The 19,772-nt window shown below is 44.1% G+C and overlaps 1 protein-coding gene across 1 annotated transcript; it reads right to left on the bottom strand.

The window, feature by feature from the left end:
* Positions 1 to 3,235: 3,235 nt before the first annotated feature.
* RBM34 (RNA binding motif protein 34) lies at positions 3,236 to 19,033 on the bottom strand. The gene is made up of 11 exons (XM_004620367.2): positions 18,911 to 19,033; positions 18,629 to 18,803; positions 18,195 to 18,328; positions 15,426 to 15,657; positions 12,867 to 12,926; positions 10,143 to 10,186; positions 8,867 to 8,950; positions 8,650 to 8,713; positions 6,232 to 6,271; positions 5,904 to 6,022; positions 3,236 to 3,895 (listed from the first exon to the last, which is right to left on the bottom strand). Exons 1-11 carry the CDS (start codon positions 18,961 to 18,963, stop codon positions 3,617 to 3,619), a joined length of 1,284 nt encoding a protein of 427 aa, XP_004620424.2. The 5' UTR covers positions 18,964 to 19,033; the 3' UTR covers positions 3,236 to 3,616.
* Between the last annotated feature and the right edge of the window lie 739 nt (positions 19,034 to 19,772).

The following is a 19,772-nucleotide window of genomic DNA, read 5'->3' as shown; positions in this document are numbered from 1 at the left end:
ATAAAGGGCCCAGGGCGGCTCGCAGTGTGAAGCTGTAAATGACCAGATGTGCTGTGTGTGGACCCAGCAGCCACCATTTGGGCCCCCACCACGCCCCCAAATGCAACCAAGTATGTGGCACATCCAGTCATCTCAGCGCAAAAGTTATGGGAAGGGTAATAAATTAAGAAATAAACAATAGGGGGGCTGGAAAAATAATGCAGTGGGTAAGGCGTTAGCCTTGTGCACGTCCGACCTGGGTTTGACCTGACGTCGGTGGGCCCCCATGGGTGGCGTATGTGAGGCCAAGAGAGACGGTCTTTTTCTCCCGCCCCGCCCCTGCCACCCCAGAACCGGCTGGGAAGGTCAGACTCAGGATGGAGGATTTGCTCTTTGTAGAAAACCAGAGTCCGTCCTAGGCCTCACCCAGGGTTTATAGGCTCTTGTCTTCCTTGGAGAAAGGAATTTTAGGAGTACATAAACAGTGAAGTAAAAAGAGATTTTATTCGGAGTTTTTAGGAAGGGGAAGGAGGGAGAGAAAGTGAGAGTAACTCGCTCAAGGGAGAAGGCGGGCTTCTCCAAAAGGGAGAGCCATAGTACATACCTCAAGAGGGGAGATAAGGGTGACACGTGTGCTGGGCGATGTGGGCACATGCAGCACACGGGCACTGGCAGCATAAGCGTGCCCTTCCTTTGTTCAAGGGGGCTTTTATAGGGTTTCTCCAACCTGCCTCCACGTGAGGATTTCTAGCTAGGTAAGAGGTCCTTGCTAGGGTATTTGCCATGGGGGGTTGCTTTGGTTTGGAGTTTCTCTGGCAGAGGTGGGGGTCCCTCAGGTGTCATACATCTCTTCAGGTCCTTAACTGCAGTCTCTTTCTCTGCTGAAGTTTGTGTCTCTGTGGGGTGCAGCCTCCTAAGATCTGTCACTGGCTCCAGGAAGATCTGATCAGGCCTAGGCCTTAATTTTTTTTTTTTTGGCAACACCCAGCTATGCTCAGGGGTTACCCCTGGCTCTGCACTCAGAAATCATTCCTGATGGTGCTTGGGGGACCATATGGGATGCCGGGGATTGAACCCAGGTCGGCCATGTGCAAGGCAAATGCATACCGCCTGTACTATCGCTCCAGCCTCTAGGCCTTAATTCTTGCAGCTTGTTTTATTGGTTTTATTACTTCTCAGAAATCCCATTGCCATGGGTCCTCTCCTACCTATCTGCCTGCCTCAGATCCCCAGCACCCCATACGGTACCCCGAGCTTGTTGGGAGTGCTTCCTGGGTGCAGAGCCAGGAGTAAGCCCTGAGTACCACTGCATGTAGCCCAAAACCCAAAAAATGAATAACATAAAAAATAAATAATAAAAATAGGAATCTGCTTTGTAGCCAATTTGCCAAGGTCATTTGTTAGAATGACACGATAAAAACCCATAAACTACAATGGTTATAAATGTAAGAGAAAGGAAGCAAATGAGCAGCAATTACATAACTTTCCTCAAAATCCTTCTTCCAGGGCAGGGGATGGAGTTCACTGGTTGCCTTGCATGTTTGAGGGAGGCCCTTGGTTTGATCCCTAGCACATCAAAATGACCTTTCTTCATTTTTATTTTATTTTTTTGCTTTCTGGGTCACACCTGGCAATGCACAGGGGTTATTTCCTGGCTGTGCACTCAGGAATTATTCCTGGCAGTGCTCAGGGGACCATATGGGATGCTGGGAATCAAACCCGGGTCGGCTGCGTGCAAGGCAAACGCCCTACCCACTGTGCTATTGCTCCAGCTCCCTTCTTCATTTTTAGAAAGCAAAAGTTTATTGAAAAGAAGAGTTAAAGAGGCTCCCCATGTGGGGAGGAACTTAGCATAGGACTAAGTATCTTTCTTCTTCTGCATCACACCTGATGCTGGGGGCTACACCTGCATTAAGTTCAAGGGATTCTCCCAGTGATGTTGGGGGACCACGTGGCAGTGGGGTCTCCCAAATGTGAAGTGCTCCAGCCTTTTGTGCTATCTCCTTCACCCAAAAACAATCTTTAGGGGGGCTGGAGCGATAGCACAGCGGGGAGGGCGTTTGCCTTGCATGCGGCTGACCCGGGTTCTATTCCCAGAATCCCATATGGTCCCCTGAGCACTACCAGGGGTAATTCCTGAGTGCAGAGCCAGGAGTAACCCCTGTGCATCGCCGGGTGTGACCCAAAAAGCCAAAAAAAAACCCCCAATCTTTAGGGACTGTGATTAAATTGCAGGTCATCATTCTCATGAAAATTGAGTTCCTTTGGAGCCAGAAATACAGTACAGGGTTTAATGTGCTTGCCTTGCGTCCCACCAATTGTAGTTTGAATATTTGTAGCACAACAGATAGGGCGTTTGCCTTGCACGCGGCTGATCTGGGTTCGATTGCTCCGTCCTGCTCGGAGAGCCTGGTAAGCTACCTGTGGTGTATTCGATATGCCAAAAACAGCAGTAAGTCTCACAATGGAGACGTTACTGGTGCCCGCTTGAGCAAATCGATGAACAATGGGACAACAGTGTGATGGTGCCCCTAAGCACTGAGCCAGGAATAGTTCCTGAGAAAAGCCCCGTACAACTCAATACCCCCATCCCCAAACCCCGCTCCCAAAAGAGATTTTTTCTTTGGGTACAAACAGCATAAAGATTCATTCTTTTATTTCTCTATATTTACTCATTTTAAAATTTCACTTCTACTTCAATCCAAGCAGTTCTGTGAACTGCTACTTATTTCTAACATATAATAATAAAAAACCACTTAAATTCTAAAAGTCACATTGGCCTACACAGTCAGATCAAGTATCACCAAGAATGGTCCCAGGGCCCCCAAGCAGTGCTCAGGGAAATATTCTGTTCACTGTAGCACTGTCACTGTCATCCTGTTGTTCATCGATTTGCTCAAGCGGGCACCAGTAACATCTCCATTGTGAGACTTGTTGTTACAGTTTCTGGCATATTGAATACGCCACGGGGAGTTTGCCAGGCTCTGCCGATTCTGTTCACTAAGAGTTTAAAATCATCTCCGATCTCATCAGCTCTAACAGTGCTTTTGTTTTGTTTTTGAGTGAAGCAAAATAGTTTTTATATTTTTTCCTTTTGGACCACACCCAGCTGTGCTCAGGGCTTACACCTGGCTCTGTGCACAGGAATCTCTCCTGCAGGTGCTTGGGGGACCACATTGTGGTGGAGATTGAACCCAGGTCGGTAGTGGGCAAGGCAAACACGCTACCAGTTAGATTATCACTCTGGCCCGCAGGATAGTTTTAAAGAAATTTATTTAGAGAAATGTGAGGGGAAAGCGAAAGTGATAAACGGTTCAAGAAAGAACATGGACCCTCCAGAGTGGAAAAAGCCAACAGTTTTCTAACATTGGTTTCCTGTGAGCCCCCCAACAAGTTACTGCTACGTAACTTTTTCAGCTTGTTCCAATGCCAGTCCACACGGATAAAAAGGCAGAAAGTCACTGAGCTGTGACAATCCACAGCGATGAATCCAAGTACATCTAATGCTCCAACAGCAAATGTACAATTACAAATTTGTAAGTTTTACAGACACCATCCGTAAGTTTCTGTAAAACCTATACATGGCTTTACAACGACTTCATCAACAATATGCAGTGGGACAAACAGCTTCTGTCTGCTACTTCTGTTTTGACCGTTTCTTAGTTTGTCCACTTTTTTTCTGTCCTTTCTTTTTCTTCTTAGTAGGAAGAGCCTTCTCTCCAACAAACAAACCTTTAGGATGGCTGACGACTTTTGAAGTATAATTCACACCTTGCTTAGGTTTACTGACATTTTTCAAACTGTGATGTGAACTTTCTTTTGCTTTTTCCTTATTAACAGAACGCATGACTCTGAGTTTTCTTCCCATCAGTTCAGAATTATTTAATTTCAAAGCAAGGTGCACAGCATCTGTATTCTGCAATAAAGATGAATGTGTTAATGTCCACCAGAGACACATCTGTACAGAAACAAATAAAATGGCCACCTCAGTGAATCAGCAACTTTCAAGCTTGCATACAACCCTTCCACCTGCATCCGACTCCACAGAGAAGCTCAAGTTCAAGTCTGAGCGTTTCAGTAGCCAGGTTCTTAGTCCTGCTTTCGTCATGTCCTGGAATGTTTCCCTAGGAAGCACACTGAACTGCTGGGCAAATAATCAGAAAAACCACAATCCAATAGGCTTTATTTTCCACACTGTAAAATGAGGTTTCGACTAAATGGATCTGTCACAGGCAATATTTCATATGTCATTCTCTTAAGCGTTTCTGCCAGCAGCCTGAATTGAGAACAAGAAACTTTCTGTTATAGCCTGAGATGCAGGACTGAACACTCTGTAGGATTCTGATTCACTGTATCACTGTCACTGTTGTCCCCTTGTTCATCGATTTACTTGAGTGGGTGCCAGTAACGTCTCCATTGGTCCCAGCCCTGAGATTTTAGCAGCCTTTCCTTACTCATTTTTCCCAATGATTAGAGGCTTTTTTCAGAGCTAGGGGAATGAGACCTGTTATTATTACTGTATCTGGCATATCGAATATGCCACAGGGAGCTTGCCAGAGTCTTCGCTGAGGATTCTGTTTAGATCCCAAATTCTATTATTCTTTTGTTTAAATACAAAACCACCCAAAGCTAATATCCCTTAGTATTCAGGAGCTGTCTGTTAAAGGATATAATAAACTTATCAGTAACAGAAAAGAAACTGGGAAAAGAAACAGTGACATAGCTATAATATAGTAATGTTGAGATATAAGGTTAGGTCAGCCCTTTCATAAAGCTCATAGGTAGTTACATATCAAGTTTTTGTTTTGTTTTGTTTTGTTTTATAGGTAGTGCTCAGGGCTTACTTCTGGCTTTATGTCAGAGATCATGACTGGCAGAGCTTAGTGGACCATATGTGGTGCTGGGGAACAAACCTGGGTTGGTTGTGTGCAAGAAAAGCGCCCTATTTGCTGTACTATCTCTTCAGCCCCCATATCCATAGTCTTAAAATGACTGGGGCTGGAGAGACAGAATAGCAGGATAGAGCACTTGCCTTGCTTTTTTGTGTGTTTTTTTTTTTTGGCTGAGTTTCAGGTGTATATTTTTTTTATTTTTTTGCTTTTTTGGTCACACCCAGCGATGCTCAGGGGTTACTCCTGGTTTTGCACTCAGGAATTACTTCTGGCGGTGCTTAGGGGACCATATGGGATGCCAGGGATCGAACCTGGGTCGGCCATGTGCAAGGCAAACGCCCTACCCACTGTGCTATTGCTCTGGCCGCACAGGTGTATATTGTTCCAACGCCAATCCTTTCACCAGTACTCACCAATGTCCCCAGTTTCCCTCCTCTCCTCACCCCAGCCTTCTCTGTGGCAGGCACTTTCCCCCTCCTCCACTATCCTATAACCTTTAATGTCTAACACCTTGAGCATTATCAACAGTATGGAGAAAGAGAAACTATAACAACTTTTGGTTAGGAGCAATTAATCATAGGAATGGTATTCTAGGATGATTAAAAATTTGGGGGCTGGAGTGATAGCACAGCAGGTAGGGGGTTTGCCTTGCACGCGGCCAACCCAAGTTCGAATCCCAGCATCCCATATGGTCCCCTGAGTGCAGAGTCAGGAATAACCCCTGAGCATTGCCGGGTGTGACTCAAAAAGAAAAAAATATAATAGTAAAAATTTTTAAAAATTTGTTTGTTCCTGGGTCACACCCAGCACTGCTCATGTATTACTCCTGGGTGGGTGCTCAGGGGTCATTCCTGGCAGTGCTCAGAGAACTATGCAGTACTGGGAGCCAAACCCAGCCCTCCAGCAAGTAATGTGTACATTCCAGCACACGGAACTCTCTCCATCCCCAAATTTGAGGGTGCAAATGTCTCAATGATGAGACAGCAGTGACCAATTCTCCCAGTGCATTTCACAGGACCATGGGTGCATTACCTCAAAGAGTACATAGCCAAAGCCTCTGCCGACTCCTGTGACTTTGTCCCTCACAATCCTTACGGCCACAATGCTGCCACAATCCAAAAAGTGCTTCTCAACCACAGACTCTTCGACTTCTACAAACAAATTCAAGCAAAGAGGGAAATAAGGACTTGGGAGTGGCTCTAGAAAGCCGGTGCGGTTTAACACGATAACGAGTACAGCATATGTCTATGAAGTTTGGTCAGGTTACACTCTGTGCTTTTCAAACACTTAAGTTCTCTTATTATGCAGTTGGAATTTTCCTATTCGTTTAATGAGAAGTACTTGGTTGAAAGAAACTTACTGTATGGAAGATTCCCCACAAACACTGATCTCTTGTCTCTCTGAAATACAAAGAACATTTATTATCACTCACTGGAGTAGAAACTAAATCCTGTCCTAAAATTTCTCTTTCCCTTGCCCAATTGCATGCCAGCCTCTTGTTTGCTTTTTCCTTCTTACTCCCCCACCAGAAGGAAAAGAGCACTCTAGGAGGGAGGGGTTCTTCTCATCACTGGTAGCACTAAGACACACACCGAAGGGCCCAAGAAAGACAGGTGACAGGAGTGGCAGCAAACTGATCCTGTCAAGGTCAAATAGAAAAGATCTGAGGCTTTGCAGGCCACATGGTTTCTGTTGCAATACCTCACCTTGGTGCCACATGTGACAGTGCAACATGAGATAACTTGGTGGGTACGGTCAGAGCCAATCCAGCTTCATTAACCACAGCGGGCAGCAAGTGGATTTGGCCCCTGGAGCAGTTTGCTGTGAGGGTCGGTCATTTCTCAGATAGGTCGCTGTGACACTGAGAGAAATGGACTTATGCATGTTGCTGGGAGTTCTCGCAACCCATCCTTCATTCATTTTGGAAGAGTCTGTCAAATGCATGTCTGGTCACATCACTTAAGCTTGTGAAGCCGCTCCTGGACAAAATCCACTCATCACCAAGGGCTTTGTGATTTGGCCTAACAGCAACACTCATGCTGCCTCTTATCATATTCTCCCAGTAACAACGTTTCAAGTTATCTTGTTCTTCAGGAAGGAAAATCTTCCCTCTTCTTTTCTAAGAGCTGTTTTACTCAAGTAACAGATACAGGCTCCTTTATTTCTTTTCTTCTACTTTCTTTGTGATGGAGGCTTTACTGGCAACATTCAGAGGCTAGTCCCAGCATAGTGCTTGGGTGTTTTTGGATCATGCGGTGCCAGGGATCAAAGCTGGGCATCCAGGGGCTGGAGAGATAGCATAGCGGGTAGGGCGTTTGCCTTGCACGCGGCCGACCCGGGTTCGAATCCCAGCATCCCATATGGTCCCCTGAGCGCGGCCAGGGGAAATTCCTGAGTGCAAAACCAGGAGTAACCCCTGTGCATCGCCAAAAAGCAAAAAAAAAAAAAAAAAAAAAAAAAAAAAAAGCTGGGCATCCAGCACACCCAGCATGTGCACCCACCCTGAAGCTATCTCTCTAGCCCTCAGACTTATCAGGCAAGTTTGCCCTAATACCTACCCTCCGTGCAACCCTCACTGTCCCTCTGTTTTTTTTTTTTCTTTGGTGGGGTTATCCTGATTTTGGTTTTGGAATCAGACAAATCTCAGAGCTTCTCCTGGCTCTGCAGACAGGAGACACACACCTGGCAGTGCTTGGGGAATCTTACAGGATGCCAGGAATCAAAGCTGGGTTGGCTACGTGCAAGGCAAGTGTCCTACATGCTGCATTTTTTCTCCAGTCTCTGTCCCTTCTTGCTGGCACCTCCCTAAGAGCATCGCTCCTGAGCTGACAAGATATTCTGGGCATTTATGACAGTATTTATCACAAAACAGTGCCTTGCTTTTGTAGTGTGAAATACCAGAAAACTCAAAACTACATATTAGTCTGACACTGCATAGGGGCTCAAAAAGCATTTGATGAATAATTTTTTCTTTGCTTTTTTTTTGGGGGGGGGGGGGGAGTCACACCCAGCAATGCTCAGGGGTTACTCTGGGCTCTACACTCAGGAGTTACTCCTGGTGGTGCTTGGGGGACCATATGTGATGTTGGGGATTGACCCCAGGTAGGCCACATGCAAGGCAAACGCCCTACCTGCTACGCTATCACTCCAGCCCCCATTTGATTAATAATTTAACATTTTGCTTTTAAAATTTTTATTGAGATTCTGTGGTTTACAATACTGTTAATAATGGTTTCTCATGCTCTCCAGGAAACTGACCACTGCGGTATTTTTGACAAGATGACCACAGCAGCAAAGGCACTAATTTAACTTTCTTGTTTTCAGACTCTAAAACAGAACATTGCCCCAATAATCTCTAATCTATCTTCCAGCCTAATTCTCCGTGACCATTCAACTCATAGAGAGGAGAAGACCACATTCTTTTTTTCTGTTTCGTTTTGGGGTCACGCCCAGCAATGCTCAGGGCTTACTCGGAGCTCTGTGAACTATAATCACTCCTGGTGTTGTTGCTGGGGAATGGGAAGCGGACACTGATGGGACCATATGTGTTGCTGGAGGTCAGACCCATGATGCCTGAATGCAAGGCAAACACCTTACACACTATCTCTGGCCCTAGAAGGCCATTCTTGAGGCTGATGTACACCCCTGAATACAGTAACCAAAAGCTGTTTTCCTTCAAACTGATCACTGATTTCACGTCTCTCTGCATAAAACCTCAAAAGAAAAGATTTTCCTCTATAAAACCTTAGTACCTTGAAACAATTCAAATACTACTCACAGATGAGGTCTCAGATGCTAAATCAACTCTGATACGAAATCCATCTGCAATTTGGGCTCCATTCCTGTTTTATAAATGTGAAGGAAAAGAAAAACGGCTCTTAAAAATAAGCTCAGATTTACCATAATGTTTCTCTAAGGTGAAATCAGAGAGTAAAATGTTTACTGACACATATTTAAATACAATAATCCTGTTGAGACGTCAAAAAGAAAATTACCTTTTCAATGCTTTTGCAGCAGAACTCTCCTCTTTAAACACAACGTAAGCATGGATATTTTTCTGATCAGGATGAATTTTACGTCTGTGCTCAAAAAAAGGGGAAGAAGATAGTGTGTAAAAATAGGTTAATCTTAGAATAACAAAAACAAGTTTGCTTTTATACCCAATCAACATAAGTGCTTACAATGATTCCTAGGATCAGAGAGATGGTACAGAAGGTGTTTGCTTTAAAAGAAGACCTGAGTTGGATTCCCAGCACGACATATGGTCCCCAAGCACTACCAGGAGTGACCCTTGAGCACAGGGCCACGAGCAAGCTTTGAACACAATGGAGTATTACCCAAAACCAAATAAAGAAATAAAATAGAATTACTGGAAGAACTTTTATTTTTTGCTTTTTGGGTCACACCCGGCGAAGCACAGGCATTACTCCTGGCTCATGCACTTAGGAATTACCCCTGTCAGTGCTCAGGGGACCATATGGGATGCTGGGAATCGAACCCAGGTCAGCCGCATGCAAGGCAAACACCCTACTCCATGTGCTATTGCTCCAGTCCCCAAACTTTCATTTTTGCTTGTTCTGGGGCCACACTTAGTAGTGCTCAGGGGTTACTCCTGGCTCTGTGCTCAGGAATCACTTGGTGGACTTAGGAAACCATGAAGGATGCTGAAGATTGAACCTGGGTCAGTCACGTGCGTGGCAAGAACCCTACCATACTATCACTATGAGCCCACAGTATCATCATTTTTTATTTTATTTTTTTGCTCTTTGGGTCACATCCAACGATGCACAGGGGTTACACCTGGCTCTGCACTCAGAAACTACTCCTGGCAGTGCTTGGGGGACCATATGGGATGCTGGGAATCAAACCTGGGTCGGCCACGTGCAAGGCAAACGCCCTACCCACTGTGCTATCGCTCCAGCCCCATGCACTACAATATTTGAGCAGAAACATTTCTTATTCACTTCCAAACAAAAGCCTCACTAAACCTTAACATTTTTTTAAACATTTCTAAGGGAGCATTTTTTAGTAAGTTCTATTATAGTACTTTGAGTTTCTAATTTACACTAATAACAAAATAAAAACCACTGAAGCAGGTACCACAAGCTGTTGCACTGACATCCAGCGAGCACCAAGCTGAAAATGTGGAAGCACCCAAGCCAAGTGTGAGCACCATTCCCTCACCATCGGCACACCATGCCCACAATAACGAAGAGAAGGGGCAGAGAGATGGAAGAGCCAGACACTGCTCTCAGTTTCTCATAAACTTACTTTATTGCTGCCAACTTCTTGGACATCGTACCCTCTGCTGGAATCTTTTAAGAGTTGAAAAAAAAGAATCATTCATTATTTGAAATAATGTGTCAATCATTTAAACATTAATTAATTGAATTTTAAATATCTAACTCTAATGCATGGCTGAAACACTCTAGGGAAAACCTCTTTTCAGTTCTGGAGACTGAACTCCCAAGGCCTCACTTAGACAACTGCTCTATCACTGATCTTATCCCCAACTTCTACTCTATTTTTGTTTGGGGTCACATCCAGCAACGCAGGGTTACTCCTGGCTCTGTACTAGGGAATTACCTCCGGTGGCGCTCAGGGGACCATATAGGATGCCAGGGATTGACCCTGTGCTGGCCACATGCAAGGCAAAAATGTGCTACCTGCTCTACTTTCATTCCGGCCCCTCTACTCTACTCCAGAATAGAAAGAACATCGTCCTTGGGTAGGTAGTACTGAATCAGAAACAACTGTTCTAACGCTATGGACAAAACTTGCCAGTGATGAACAATATACTTATTCAACAAGGGTATCCAATCTAGATGAAAGTAAACACACTGTTTCCTAAGAAAACTGTTTCAACAAAATGAGCCAAAGAAACAAAGCAACATGTCCAAAAGGATAATTTGTGAACATGCTATTAAAAATATCTTACTAGTGGCTGGAGAGAGCTCCAAGGGGCAGAAGGCAAGTTCTGCAAGTGGGAGACCCAGGGTCAATCTCCAGGACTGCCTGGTCCCCTGAGCACTGCTGCTAGTGACTTCTGAACACCACCAGGTGTGGACCCCCTAACCATCACACACACACACACACACACACACACACACACACACACAAAACACACACATACACAGACACACACACTGAGCACTACCAGAAATGGCTCAAACACAGACACACACACACAAAGACACATATACACACAAAGACACATATACACACACATATACACACACTGAACACTACCAGGAATAGCTCTAATACACCAGATAATACTTTAGATACAGACACACACACACACACACACACACTCATGTGTGCATGCACACAGAAGTAGACAAAAGGTAGGAACTATAATAGCCCCTCTGTAGAGCTAAGAATAACAAGAACTCAGGTGAAACAACAGAAAAAAAAAAAAAAGACTGGGGAAGAAAGCAAAATTAGAAACAGGCAGATATAACATTAGGATAATAATAGGTTGCATGGGCCAAAAAATGAGTCCAGCAAGTACAGTCAAATAACACAAATCAATATGCAACACAGGCTGAAGGGAAGAACAGCCAGATGCAAGGCAGCAAAGTGGATGTGATATGTGGAAATGGGCAGGACAGACAAAGTGTGTCTGAAAATACGAGAAGGAAGCACGATGATGAAAATAAGCATGTTATGACGGAAACAAGACTGCGAAAATCTTAGAAAATATGAACTTTCAGAGAAGCAGCAGGCTTCTGGAAACAGGCACACAGCAATGGCTGAAGATATTTTTGGTTGTTACAATCGGGGTGGAGAAGAGCTACCAGGATCCAGCAAGTAGAGGCCAGGAATGCAACTACAAGCATCCTATGATATTCAGGGCCTCCAAGAATGAAAAATTATCTAGCACACACACAAAAAAAATACTCAAATAGTGTCAAGGTTGAAAACCTGCATTTTAGAGAATCACATGGGAAAGAATAGTTATAAGTAAGGAATAAGGGAATGAATAGTACACTACACAGGGCACTTGCCTTGCACAGGACCAACCTGGGTTCCACCCTAGAATACTTCACATGGTCCCCTGAGCAGCACCGAAAGTGATCCCCATCTCTGGGTATGTGAGGCGCCCCCCCCCCAAGAATGGAATAACATTTCCTATGTGCATTATATATCTCTAAAGATAACAAAAGTGATTATTTCATGCTCTAAGGAACATGCCGATAATTGGCCTAGAGTGTTTAGTTGGTGAAATTAAATACCATTAACTTTTATAAAGTTTGTAATTAATTTTCCTAACTCTTTGTTTATTCTCTGACCATAAGTACTACTTATAGCAGTCACATAGAATGTTTTTTGATTTTAGAAATGCTGTTTGGTAAGTACTAATTTTTATTTTTTGGGCCATACCTAGTGGTACCACACTCAGGTTTACTCCTGACTCCACGCTCAAAGATCAATCACTCCTGGAGGACTTGGGGAGCCATATGGGGCACCAGGGTTCAAACCTAGGTCAGCGGTGTGCAAGGCAAACACAGCCGGTATTATCCTCCGGCCCCATGTATGAACATTTCCAACTAATACAGCAAATAAGTCACTCATTCGCACGCTCTAAAACGGTGCTGGCCTTAGTAACCAAAGATCTCTTATTGCCTCTTTTGGGCAACATCCAGTGTTGTTCTGGGGCTATTTCTGACTCTGTGTTCAGGAGTCACGTCTATGCTCAGGGACCATATGTGGAGTCTGGGATTCAAATCGGCATCAGCCAAATGGAAAGTAAGTGCCTTAGCTCCTGTACCTCTCTGGCCACAACCAGTGGTATCATCTTACCCAGTAAATTAATTATTTAATGAAATCCAAGAGTCACCAGATAGTAAAATCAACTCTTACTTTGAGCTAGAGTTAACCTCTTTATTCAAAAGGTTAAAGTCAAGTGCTCCTCATCTCACTAATTCCACAAAGTAAGTCTGACTTAAATGCAGTAATTGTTCATACATGATTTTGAAGGAGAAAACATACCAGAGAACGAAATCGTACAGATTCTATTTGTCCATACTCTTTAAAAAGTGACTTCAGCTTCTAAAAAACAAACAAACATTTTAGTCTATTTTTAGAACACTAAAAAATAAAACTATCTGATCATCTTTTATTGCTGAGTTTAAGAATGCTTTGGAAAAAGTAGGTTAATCATGCAGTTAAAAATCAAAGACTTGCGGGGCTGGAGCGATAGCACAGCGGGTAGGGCGTTTTGCCTTACATGCGGCCGACCCGGGTTCGATTCCCAGCATCCCATATGGTCCCCCACACACCGCCAGGAGCAATTCCTGAGTGTAGAGTCAGGAGTAACCCCTGAGCATTGCCAGGTATGACCCAAAAAGCTTAAAAAAATAAAATCAAAGACTTGGGGGTATGATGCCGCCAGCAGGTCAGCCTGCACCTGTGGGGCAGGTACATCAGCAGCCTTTGGTACCCTCAGGCTTCCTAATACCCCAATATTGCCGCTGTGCTTTTGGCCAGACCTAATAACTTGGGGCCAAGTTTGCCAAAAATTTAAACAGTTGAAAGTTAGGTATGTGGGAGCCACGCCCACAAACCACATCAGGCTCAGCTATACAAGCTCATTTATTGCCCTTGCTTCAGAGATCCATGAATAAATCTCAAAAGAGATCAAAAGCCGCAATTAATCTTGGACCTGCGCATGGCTGAATAGACTGGGGAAAATGGGAGGGGGGGGGTGCGGGTTAGTCTGGTACCCACTCAAGCAGCCACTTGCTTCCACAATCCAAAATCGCTGCCATACCCCCAGCCTGACTCCACTGTCTCAGGACGGACCTCACCAAGATATAATCTGCTGAAAATTCGAGTATGCGGGTTTTGTGACTGAAATCTCCAGGGTTTCTTGGGGTTGGGATGGGCTACTTCCCCCCACCTCCATGTACTTCTGGAAGCCTCGGCGGTCATATCCACAGCCCAAAGCGGCCATGCAACTGAAAAGCTACTCCAACCTTACCATCCCGATAAAAATACCGAATGTCCTGAAAAAACACCATGACTTCTTTGCACCTTGTATTGCAAACCATAATGCACAAAAGGGAAAGGAAAAAGAGAGCAGAAGGAAAGTGTCTCCATAGATGGAGGCTGGGGGAGGGGGGTAGGGTGTTGGGGGATGGTAGTAGGAAATAGAGGACATTGGTGGTGGGAAATATATACTGGGAGGGATGAGTGCCAAATCATTGTATGATTGAAACCCAATTATGAACAGCTTTGTACTGGTCTATCTCATGGAAAAAAAAGCCAAAACTATTTTTCTTTTTTTTTTTCTTTTTGGGTCATACCCAGCAATGCACAGAGGTTACTCCTGGCTCTGCACTCAGGAATCACTCCTGGCGGTGCTCCGGGGATCATATGGGATGCTGGGAATCGAACCCAGGTCGGCTGTATGCAAGGCAAATGCCCTACCCGCTGTGCTATTGCTCCAGCCCCAAAAGTCAAAAACTTTTAGTCAAAACGTACAGTAAAAGGGGCTAGAGCGATAGCACAGCGGGTAGGGTGTTTGCTTTGCACGAGGCTGACCCCAGTTTCGATTCCCAGCACCCCATATGGTCCCCTGATCACCGCCAGGGGTAATTCCTGTGTGCAGAGCCAGGAGTAACCCCTGAGCATCACAGGACTTGACCCAAAAAGCAGGAAAAAAAAAAAACTTACAGTAAAAGAAAACATGATTTAGGATCATGTTGGTAAACAGAACGTAAACATTTTTGTTCTGGAATCTTCTAGTATCTTGACCAATTGCAAACTAAGATGATCTATCAAGGATTCTCTAATCTCTTCACAGAAACGTATTTAACAAGGTTTAGATAGCTATTAGAAATATCACAGTGGTCCAGCATTAGAATCATCAGATGGAAGACCAAAGGAATAGTGAAGGGACTTAGCCTGCTTTGCAAAAGCGCATGGCCACACATTCAAATTCCTGTTGTTTCATATGTGCTAACAAAACATGATCTGGATTGGAGCAATAGTACAATGGGTGTCTTGAATGGGGCCAACCCAAGTTCAATCCCTAGTACCCAATATGGCCCCTGGGTGTGATCCCTGAGCACAGAGTCAGGTATAAACCCTGAGCACAGCTCAAAATCCCAAAACAACAACACTCCACTGCCCCTCCAGGTGCCATTTAAGTGCATTAATGGCCGTGATCTATAGACACTCACAAATGAATCTTGGAATCAAGCAGCTCGCCACCTGGAGATTTCTCTGGACCCTAAATATTTAAAATTTTAGATTCCAGGAGCATGCGGCCGCAAACAAAATAAATCATCTAGCATCTGCCTATGGGGCAGGTTTGAGTGCTGGTGGGAAAATTCAAAATAATGACGGTGTTGTAATGGTGGTGGGATTGGTGTTGAAATATTAAATGTAATCAATTATTATGAACAACTTTATGAAAATAAAATAAAATAAAACCCAGAAAAACAAACAAACAAAAAAGAATAAATCAGTAATAAATTTACTCAATAGGACTAAAGAGTCATGAATTAAATTCTCTGAATTTTGCAATACAGTCCACAGACTCACCTTTTTAGTATATGTGACAGGCAAATTCCCAACAAAAATTGTTCTTTCATTCTTTAATCTCTCCTCTTCTTGATTGATTTGAATCTTCTTTTTTTGATTTACAATTGTGTGATCTACACTGTCAAGTACATTTTTATCTGCTACAATAGTACCAGATTGAGAAGTTTTCCTTTTCTGCCTCCTTTTCTGGTTAAATTCTTCTTCTAAATCAGCACTTGCTAAAGCATTTTCTCTTTTTAAGACAAAGAAAAACAATAGGAAAATCAGCTGTAGTATTTAGCAAAACGTTGACCAGAACTATTTCTCTCCTACTTCTACCTTCCAAATATAAACTTACCATTCATGAAAACCCAATTTTAAAACCCAATTTTTTTTTTTTTGGCTTTTTGGGTCACACCCAGCGATGCTCAGGGGTTACTCCTGGCTTTGCACTCAGGAATTACTCCTGGCGGTGCTTGGGGGGACTATAAGGATGCCGGGGATCGAACCCGGGTCGGCCGCATGCAAGGCAAACGCCCTACCTGCTGTGCTATCGCTCCGGCCCCTAAAACCCAAAACCCAAAATTTTAAAACATTATAAAAAAAGCCCTGAATATATCTTTAGAAAACTGATGTTAGAAATAGTAGATCATAAAAAAAATAGAATTAGAAAAAAGGTTTATCTTATTTTGGGGCCACACCTGTAATGCTTAGGGGAAGATATATAGTGCCAGCAATCAAACTGGTCTCAGCAAGGCAGCACCTTAACCACGCTCCATAGTCAGTACAAATTTTAAGGGTTTATTGAAACTGCTAGTTAATAAGACATCAAAGAGAAGTTATCAAAGAAAAATTGGTTCATTAAAATTCCCAGATATTTAATTTGTAATATCAATGCATAGTTCCATTCTTGGCTATAGAATTCTAGAAATACAGCTATAGAATCCTAGAACTATAGAAGGGTGTCTATAAAAGTTAATATGCAGGGGCTGGAGCAATGGCACAGCGGGTAGGGCGTTTGCCTTGCACGCGGCTGACCCGGGTTCGATTCCCAGCATCCCATATGGTCCCCCGAGCCCCGCCAGTAGTAATTCCTGAGTGCATGAGCCAGGAGTAACCCCTGTGCATCGCCAGATGTGACCCAAAAACAAAAACAAAAAAAAAAGTTAATATGCAAAAAAAGGTTTTTTTTTTCCTGCTTTTTGGGTCAAGCCCTGTGATGCTCAGGGGTTACTCCTGGCTCTGCACACAGGAATTACCCCTGGCGGTGATCAGGGGACCATATGGGGTGCTGGGAATAGAACCTGAGTCGGCCACGTGCAAGTAAAACACGCTACCCGCTGTGCTATTGCTCCAGCCCTCCAAAAACATTTTAAAAAACCAATCTGTCCAATAAGAAAATCCAGATTTCCTACTTAACAATAATTCTGTGATACTAGGAACAGTCTGTCAACAGTAATATCCTAAAATGGTAAACACAATAAAAAGTATTAACGCACATGTGTGAGTCAAGTCTGAGTATCAGTTTAAAAACAGCTGGGCTGGGACCTTAAGGAACAGGCAGGATGGTTTTTCAAGCCACATCACTTCTGAAGGTATTTGGAAGACAATGTGGTACCAAAGATAAAGCCTAGGACTCCTTCAGGGTTGGAGCAATATCGCAGTGGGTAGGGCATTTGCCTTGCACGCAGCAGACCCTAGTTCAATTCCCAGCATCCCATATGGTCCCCTGAGCATCGCCAGGAGTAATTCCTGAGTGCAGAGCCAAGAGTAACCCTTGAGCATCGCAAGGTGTGACCCAAAAAGCCAAAAAAAAAAAAAAAAAAAAGAAGAAAAGAAAACCTAGTCCTCCTGCATGCAAAGCATATACTTTAACATGTTGATCCAGGTCTTCAGCCCCTAAGAAGGGAGAACAGGGGTAAAGTCATAAACATGAGTTATTTAGTATATTTACTAGTTGGAATTCCAGGCACCGTAAACAGTTCCCTAAGCATCTCCAGGAGTTAATCCTGAGCAATGCCAGGCATAGCCACTGAGCAGCACGGGTTGTGGCCCCAAAACTCAAAGAATCACACCAAAGCAAACGCAACAAGTTTCCCCAGTTTGCCAAGCATACAGAAGAGAATAAAGAAAAGAATGAGAGTGCACGCATATACTTTTTTAGAAAGCCTAAAGAAAAGGATTGAAGGAATAGTAACAATAACAAACATGCTGTAGAAGGGGTACTGATTTGTTAGATCTATTTTTTTTTTTTAACGAGACTTTGGGGCCGCAGAGATAGAAATAATACAGGGATTAAGGCACTTGTCTGAAATGCAGTGGACTGGGATTAAATCCCCAGCACCACATAAGGTCCTTCAGCACCACCAGGGGTTACTCCTAAGCATATGGCCAAAAATAACACCTTGGTGTGAAAGCCAAATCCTCCACACACCAAATAATACCAATTTCTGAGGCTCCAGAAAAACTGACATATGCCTTGAATGTAGCTGACTTGGAACTAGGTTCCATACCTTGCCCAGCATACAGTTTCCTGAGAAATGCCAGGAGTAGCCCCAGATCCAATGCCAGGAATAGCTACTACTAGGAACAACAGAGCGGCCAATTCCTATAATTATCTCCTCCTTCTCCCCCAATTAGAATTTAAGGGGCCAAAGATATAGCTTGATGATAAACGGCGTATTTTTCCTGTGCCCTCCTGGGTTCAAGTCCCCACACCAAAAAAAAAAAAAAAAAACCCTCTTCGCCATCTACTATAATATAATCATCAACTAACAGACTTTTACCAACCTTTCTGCCGTTTGTTTCTCTGCATCAGAACATTTCTTCACGTTCATCTTTTTAGTATGTTCTTGCAACCGTGGTTTTTTATTCGGGGACGGATTTTCTTCCTTCTCATCCTGTTTCCTTTTGTTGGTGTTTTCCTTGAAAAGTTTGAAGTAGTATTTGAAATCTCATCAGCTTTTAATTTAGTAGCCTTCCTAAACTGGCACCTTTCCCCTCACAGGTATATTCCGTCATATATGATTCTTAGCCTGCAAACAGACCGCTAGTTTTAAACTCAATTCCGGGCGGAGAGATACTTCAACCAGGTGGGAGCGCAATCTCTGCTTGCAGGCCAGGGTTAGAGCAAAGCACCATAAAATAAGGTCCCCAGAGTACCAGTGGAATGGCGCCCCCTGACAAAATAAATCATCTATTCAGAACAAATTTCTCTGACTTACTGTAGGCACCGGCACGTAAACGGGCTGAAACTGCGGCTCACAAGAGCTGAAGAGGGACGCCAGCCGACCTGTGCTGCATCTGGAAGGAGACTTGCCGAGGAATAAACTGTCGGAGACTTGTCCCACCACATAGTCCCCGGTGAGATTCCCTGGAATGCCAAGCTCCGGGTTCTCCCTAGATAAGCGAGCCAGAAAACGCGTCACCACGCCACGCCCCTCCTGTTACCTGCCGAGATCGCCAACGCGCACCTTTGCCCGGGTAGACAGCTACGCGCCACTCACCACTTCTGGGGGGTTTTCTTTTTCTTCCGTTTATTGTTCCCTTCTAAAACCATCCTAGTTTACCAGGCCACCGAGAGCCGCAACACGTGAGTCCGTGCTTCCGGGTCACGGCCACTTCCGCTCCCAAAGTCCCGCCCCTTCCGCCGCTAGAAGCCCGTCTCCTCCCCCGGGAAACCAAAACCACTTGACTGGCAGGTTTGAATCCTGAACCCTGGTATGGCTCAGGCACTAGTTTGTCCCACTGAGAAAAAGAACTTTCATTTTGGGACCGCAGGAGTCTTTTAATTTCAGCATATGTGCTGCCGAAGCGAGCACTGCAGAGGTCTTAAAGTATTAAAGTGTGAATAAGAACTGTCAGGCTGGGAGTAGGTTATCAATCAGAGCAGAGGAAAAACATGAACGAACCCACTACTATCCCTGGATTTCTTATAGAGGAAGGGCTGTCAGGAAATTGCGATTACAGGTATGTAAGTAACATTAACTAATTACCGCTGGCAACACTAGTTTCATCCACCGCATCTCATATAGTCCTGGAGTAGCCCCTAAACGCTTGTGTGTGGCCCCAAGACCCAATAACAACAAAACCCCAAAGACACTGGGTCTGCCCAAATTAAGAAAATTAACATGGGTCAGAGAAATAGTACAGTTGCTAAAGAGCTTGCCTTGCTCGCAAACTACCTTAGTTTAATCCCCAGCATCGCAGAGCGTTCCTGGATCCCTGAGCAATGCTGGTTGTGCCCCCAAACCAAGAAATAACAAAATAACAAAACCCCACATCAATTAAATAGGACTCCTTAAGGAAGGAGTATTATGACTGAATACTGTTTAATAATGTCCATGTGACTTCAATGTGTAATGCGGT

Source organism: Sorex araneus, chromosome 9, assembly GCF_027595985.1.
Source record: "Sorex araneus isolate mSorAra2 chromosome 9, mSorAra2.pri, whole genome shotgun sequence".
Lineage (NCBI taxonomy): Eukaryota > Metazoa > Chordata > Mammalia > Eulipotyphla > Soricidae > Sorex > Sorex araneus.
The sequence above is the reverse complement of the archived record's forward strand: the minus strand, read 5'-3'. Positions and strand labels throughout refer to the sequence as shown.

What these genes read in the sequence shown, in the direction of transcription:
- RBM34 (XM_004620367.2), bottom strand. Translation starts at nt 18,963, where the DNA reads ATGGTTTTAGAAGGGAACAATAAACGGAAGAAAAAGAAAACCCCCCAG. An exon ending in TGTGGGGAATCTTCCATACA is followed by an intron (nt 6,023 to 6,231) that starts GTAAGTTTCTTT and finishes ATTTGTTTGTAG; the next exon opens with AAGTCGAAGAGTCTGTGGTT. An exon ending in TTGGCTATGTACTCTTTGAG is followed by an intron (nt 3,896 to 5,903) that starts GTAATGCACCCA and finishes TCTTTATTGCAG; the next exon opens with AATACAGATGCTGTGCACCT.